Source organism: Xenopus laevis, chromosome 9_10S (assembly GCF_017654675.1).
Source record: "Xenopus laevis strain J_2021 chromosome 9_10S, Xenopus_laevis_v10.1, whole genome shotgun sequence".
In the NCBI taxonomy this organism is placed as follows: domain Eukaryota; kingdom Metazoa; phylum Chordata; class Amphibia; order Anura; family Pipidae; genus Xenopus; species Xenopus laevis.
Window position 1 is genome coordinate 69,386,547 of NC_054388.1, and position 6,618 is coordinate 69,393,164.

The following is a 6,618-nucleotide window of genomic DNA, read 5'->3' on the forward strand; positions in this document are numbered from 1 at the left end:
GACTCTTCTGGTGCAATTCCAAGAGATAATTGTTTGAATCACCAGTGCGCCGGCAGGGCAGGCTTTTGATTACCATTCAGAGCAATTCTGAGCACCCATCAGCCACCCGGCAATCGCTCAGTCTGACATTACCCTTCCATTACATAGCAATTACTTTGCTGCCTGACCTCTAGGAATCATGGCTACGATGTCTATCCTGCAGGGCTCCAGCTATTACCAAACTATAATTCCCACAATTCAAGATGTTACACAGCACATCCCCTGACTGTAGTTCGTTTTCCAGCCACAGTGACGTCATGAAAAGAATATATGACCGTTAATTCTCATGTTAAAAATATATTTTGATTATTAATTCTGCACCAAGAAGTTTGTCTGTTCTCACTGATGCAAGTGTACTCACTAGGGCACCCACATTCAGAAGCCCTGAACACTATAAAGGCAGAACACTTTAATGGCAGACAATATGCAGGAAACACAGTGACAAGCAGTCTGTGTGTGAAGCAGCTGCGGCAGGACCCATGTGACACAAAGGTCACTCGCTCAGTTGTAAACGCTTTTTGACCTCAGCCAGTCACCGCTCGACTCGCTACAATTGTTCTCAATAAAGTTGTTACAAAGTGACCTTGAGTGGATTCTCCTCCCTCAATCCGGGTCTTCTTTATAAAGGGCGTTGTGCGCTTGCGTGCTGTCCTCCGTTTAGTACGACCTCTGGTGCCGGTAAGAGGAGTGTAGTGAGCAGGCCCCCGAGCATCAGTAATCCGCCGCCATCCGTCATCATTTAAGACCCCTTTTCTGTGTAACTGCAAGGGCGCCTGAAGTCTTTCCTTTGCGTTGTGTATTTCGGACAATTTCCTGTAGTCTCATCGCTGTTCTCCATTTTTCTCCCTGCAGAGGGGCTGTGACAGACTACCGAGCCGACACCCTCCCGAGGAACACTAACCCACATACAACATGTATGCCTGCGCCAAGTTCGTCTCCACACCCTCATTGGTGAGTAACTCCATTGTCCTTCCCAGCGCGGCCTGTGTCGTTAGGCAGGGGAGTCATAGGGCCTAACTGCAGAGAGCCGGCCTCTCTAGGTCAAAGCCAATGTCCTCTGACAGCCGCTTCCGCCCAGGGTTCCTTCCGCGTTATCCACATTGATATATTTCAGTGCTGCTTATTCTGCCGACGTTTCCTATTCAGAATTAGTTCTTCGTGCAACATTTTCATTGACCTTTAAAACACTGCAGCCCAAGGGCACCCACAGGCCTCCATTCAAACGCTGCGGATCCCATTGCTGAATATTCAGTGGCGCTGCAAGAATACCCTCCCTATTTTATTAAAAAAATCTTTGTAATAGACTGCATTGCAGTGTTTTCTTGCAGACATCTAGTTGCAAAACATTTTAGCACCAAGGATAGCAAATGCGTGTATGTTTAGTTCTTTGTTACTTTGTTTCCAGTCCCATCTTTTCATCCTAGTGCAAATGTTACAAGATGAACTGTAACCAATGCCAAAGCTAGAACATCCTGCAGACTTGGCATTTGACTGCTTAATATGACCAATCCCTATGTCTGACTATCCTAAACTAGCTGATAATGTATGAGTAACTTTATTTTGTTGCCAAAATATTCAGTTAAAAAAAAAATGCTTTAATAATGTTGCTAGGTGCTCTCTGTATAGGGAAGAAACTAAACTGTTGTATTTGTCTCTCTAGATCCGTGCTGGATCCAGAGCTCTGTACAGACCAATTTCTGCATCAGTGTTGTCACGGCCAGAGGTCCAAACTGGAGAGGTAATGTTTGACTTTTTTTTTTTTTTTTTTTTAATGTAACATCAGTCTTGTTTCTCTAGCTCTATTCTTTCTTTCATGCTCTGTCTACTTTAAAAGTAGCTTTTTGTGCTTTGTAAACTTGTTTTGTAATCTAAACTTGTTTCCAAACTACAGCCTATAATTATTAAAGGACAAGCTTAAATGGAAGGGTATAATCTAATGCTTACTAGGTTCTCAAGGTCTTAACATGTAATTCATGTAACTTAATGTCTGCGTAAATGGAAGTTAGGGAAAATGTGCTGCTTGTGAACATACCATGAACTTGAAGGACACCCTGAATCCATAGGGGACTAGGTTACATCAAGGACACACACACACACACACACACACACACACACACACACACACACACACACACCCTCACACACTCTTCATGTTCTAAAATAAAATATGTAAACAAAACAATATTTACTTTCTTGAAGGCAAGAGAATATTTAAATTTATATATATATTTTTTTTATCTTCAGGGAAATGCCACACTCCTCAGTGGGGCTCCAAACCCCTTCACACAGTTGGCACTGAGGGAATTTCAGACCAGTGCAATCAGCAGGGACATTGACACTGCTGCAAAGTTTATTGGTGCTGGTGCTGCCACAGTCGGAGTGGCTGGCTCTGGTGCTGGTATTGGAACAGTTTTCGGCAGCCTCATTATTGGTTATGCCAGGTAATGTCCTAATCACTGAATTTATGTTTTTCTTTCATTCAGCGAAAGCGGTGATTATGCCTTCCGAATAGGTTCTCAGTCAGCTACTTTCCCTTGTTCTAAGAACTTGGTTTAGCTTCCAGTTGGCTAGTTTGCATGTCTTGGTTGCCTTGCTGTATATTGGTAGCACTGTAAAGTCCATGCTGCCTGATTCTTCGAGATACTGACCAGAAGCTACTTATAACTTTGCCATCAAGTACTTGCACCATGCTTTTACATTACCTGTCTGATGCCTCATGTTCCTGTATGAGGGGGCTGCCATATTTGTGCAGCAGGAGTCAGTTAGCATTAGAAACTTTAACTGACAGGCTGAGATGGGACAGTCGGCTTTAGAAACTTCAACTAACTTACAAAAACAAACCTCTCTGCAAAAAGCGATCAACATGACCTAAAGGTTAATATACATTCATTTTAAAACTTTTTTTAGTGTCCATATCACTTTAAGCAGCTGTTTGGGACAGAAGCCCAAATACTTGCCAAATAAAGCATACCAGTTTTTGGGACAAGACAGACTACCAGTATCCTATTTAGTCATTGTTCCAAAGAAATCCTATAACGCTATGCACCAGTCTGTTTCTAGAACATGGCATATTCGTGATAAAACCAGAAAGTTGCTTGCCAGGGATTACCTGGTAATGTATAGTAATATACAAATAACTGTAGTCTGCACACTTCTATTGCTGATTTGTTAATATTTAAAGGACCAGTAATAAAAAATTAAATTAAGTAACAAATATAACGCATAGTTACCTTGCACTAGTAAAACTGCTGTTTGCTTCAGCAACACTATTTTTATATAAATAAGCTGCTGTGTAGCCATGGGGGCAGCTATTCAAAGGAGAAAATGCTCGTTACACAGCAGATGGCAGATTAGCTCTGTAGAAAATAATGGTATCTGTTATCCTTATTTATCCTGTGCCATATAGCCTTTTTTCAAGTTGTCATTGCTACTCAGCAGCTAGTTTATATGAACTATAATAGTGTTTCTGAAGATAACTGTTTAGTTTTACCAGTGCAGGGCAACAGTTCATATTTTCATTACTATACAATACTTTAATGTTTTGGTGTTACTGTTCCTTTAAGTATTTCTATAATACAGTTTCACATAGGATTTAATAAAGAAATACTGCATGCTAGAGTCTTGCGTTGGGACAAATGTTTCCATCTGTCCTTGTGAAGTACAGTCTATTTAACCTTGTATCCCCACATGTTGCCGAAGTAAAACTGCCTGCATAACCTCACCTTGATAATATCTAGGTGACTTTTTTTTTTTAAAGGGGTTGTTCAACTTTGAGAACTTTTTAGTATGACGTAGAGTGATATTCTGGGACAATTTGTAATTGGTTTTCATTTTTTATTGAATGTTTTTGTTTAGCTTTTTATTCAGCAGCTCTTCAATTGTATCTTAACCCATCTGGTAACTAGGGTCCAAATTACCCTTGCAACCATGCATTGTTTTGAATAAGACTGGAATATGAATAGAGTGCCTGAGTAGAAGGATAAGTAATACATTTGTAGCTTTACAGAGCATTTGTGTTTTTTTCTTTTTTTAGAAGGGAGTCAGCAACGTCCATTTGAAAGCTGCAAATAACTATAAAACTATAAAAAAATGAAAACCAGTTTAAGTTGCTTAGAATTGGCTGTTCTAGAACACAAGTTACCTTAAAGGTGAACCACCCCATTAAGCTGCAGTCCAGTAATATCTGTGGCCTAAGCTAAAACTGGGCAATAGTCAAACTGTGGGAGCAGTTTAAATCACTAGTATACTTTAGGCCAGAGTAGCAATTTATTAGTTAGTCCTAGTCTATATATGAACTTTTACACTGCAGGGTTAACAAGGTCATAGCTGCAGCCTACTGCCCTTAGTCCCAGAATCATATTGTGCCGTTGTGCTGAGGCACCCTCTTTACTACTAAGGTGTCTGGATACCCCCTGTAGCTTAAAGGGATACTGTCATGGGAAAAAAAAAAATTCAAAATAAATCCGTTAATAGTGCTGCTCCAGCAGAATTCTGCACTGAGATCCATTTTTCAAAAGAGCAAACAGATTTTATTTTTTATATTCAATTTTGAATTGAATATTGTCAATTTCCCAGCTGCCCCAAGTCATGTGACTTGTGCTCTGATAAACTTAAATCACTCTTTACTGCTGTACTGCAAGTTGGAGTGATATCACCCCCTCCCTTTTCCCCCCGAGCAGCCAAACAAAAGAACAATGGGAAGGTAACCAGATAGCAGCTCCCTAACACAAGATAACAGCTGCCTGGTAGATCTAAAAACAACACTCAATAGTAAAAACCCATGTCTCACTGAGACACATTCAGTTATATTGAGAAGGTAAAACAGCAGCCTGCCAGAAAGCATTTCTCGCCTAAAGCGCAGGCACAAGTCACATGACCAGGGGCAGCTGGGAAATTTACAATATGTCTAGCCCCATGTCAGATTTCAAAATTGAATATAAAAAAATCTGTTTGCTCTTTTGAGAAATGGATTTCAGAACAGAATTCTACTGGAGCAGCACTATTAACTGATTCATTTTGAAGAAAATATTTTTTCCCATGACAGTATCCCTTTAAATCAGATTTTAGGAAATGGCTGCTCTGTTATGACTTGGTTCCTATATTATTCCAGATATGACAATGTATATTGGGCCATAACAGAGCTTCAGATGGGGCCACCCCCTGTGTTATCCTACAATGGGGGCCAATTACTCATTTTGGGGACACAGCTTTGGGTCCTTGGCACATGGGGAATATACTGCTCTGCATGGTTCTAACATCACTGGTGTATTGCTATTTGAATATGACTTTTTGTCTTATTTTATTCAAACAAACTATTTCTAAACTGAAACAGGGAAGCTACTCCATTTGATCCTTGCAAGTTAGATATTGTGCATGGATAATCCCACTGCAAACAACGGTCCCAATTGAGATTTGCATGAGTTGAATTTGCTGTATATGTCTGCAAGGAAGGACAGATTAATATTTATTCAAAGCTGGCATAAAGCAAGGAACAAGGTGACCTACTGCCCCTTTAAAGCGTTTTCATCTGGGTTACTGTTCACTTCAGGGTTTAAAAGAAACAAGACCTTTAAATCGGTTGTATATCTGACAGTGAATGTATAAAATCCAAATGTTTGTTCATAGCAAGCTTTGATTTTTTTCAGCTGGCACTCTTTACCTGTTTGAAGACTATACATTATTGCAATTGCTTTCAGTTAACTTTTCCAAACATTTTGGTTTACCTGTACGTCTGAAGAATGTTAATACATTGCTGTTCTACTATTAAAAATGTAGAAGTTGCACATACTAAAAAATCTAACCTTTTTCCCTGCCCTATCAGAAATCCATCACTGAAGCAGCAGTTGTTCTCTTACGCCATCCTGGGATTTGCCCTGTCTGAAGCTATGGGTCTCTTCTGTTTGATGGTTGCTTTCCTGATCCTGTTTGCCATGTGAATGAAGAAACTGTTGCCATTTGAGAAATCAACTGTAATAAATATTTTACTGTGGCTCCCAAGGAATGTCATTGTTGTGGAAATGTACAATATTTCCAAAGTCCTTTCATTAAAAATAGTAAAACTTTAATTATACAAAGTTTGTACTGTTTTGTGACTTCACAACTAATCCATCGGAAGTTGCATAATTCAAAGAAGCCCTTTTTGAAATGTCCTGCTACGTGAAATGTATGGGGGGGGGCAAGTTATCAATGTGAGAATGCATCACAGAAAACTTGTCCATGTTCTCAATTTTTAATATAATGTAGAGGATATTCTGAGACAATTTGCAGTTTTTCATTTTGTTTTTTGTTATTTAGTAGCTCTCCAGTTTGCAATTTCAGTATCTGGTCACTAGGGTCCAAATTACTCTAGAAACCATGCATTGACTTGACCAAGACGAATAGAGAAAGTAGCAATAATACATTTGTAGCCATAATTGGAATTTTTTTTTTTTTTTGATGGGTGACCACTATTTGAAAAAAAAAAGTGAATGATTCAAACTAAGAATTCAATTTAAAAAGCTGCTTCTAACTGACCATTCTATAACATACTAAAACTTAGGTGAACCACCCCTTAAGCTTTGTTTTGCTGTTCATGCTTTC

General features: G+C 39.3%; 1 protein-coding gene across 2 annotated transcripts; it reads left to right on the forward strand.

The window, feature by feature from the left end:
* Positions 1–570: 570 nt before the first annotated feature.
* atp5mc3.S (ATP synthase membrane subunit c locus 3 S homeolog) lies at positions 571–6,109 on the forward strand. Of its 2 annotated transcripts, XM_018237219.2 has the most exons (5): positions 571–717; positions 892–990; positions 1,700–1,777; positions 2,284–2,480; positions 5,861–6,104. In XM_018237219.2, exons 2-5 carry the CDS (start codon positions 952–954, stop codon positions 5,973–5,975), a joined length of 429 nt encoding a protein of 142 aa, XP_018092708.1. In that variant the 5' UTR covers positions 571–717; positions 892–951; the 3' UTR covers positions 5,976–6,104. The 2 variants fall into 2 exon arrangements, with proteins under 2 accessions (XP_018092708.1, NP_001080083.1); NM_001086614.1 differs by having other exon boundaries at positions 711–990; positions 5,861–6,109.
* Positions 6,110–6,618: the final 509 nt, after the last annotated feature.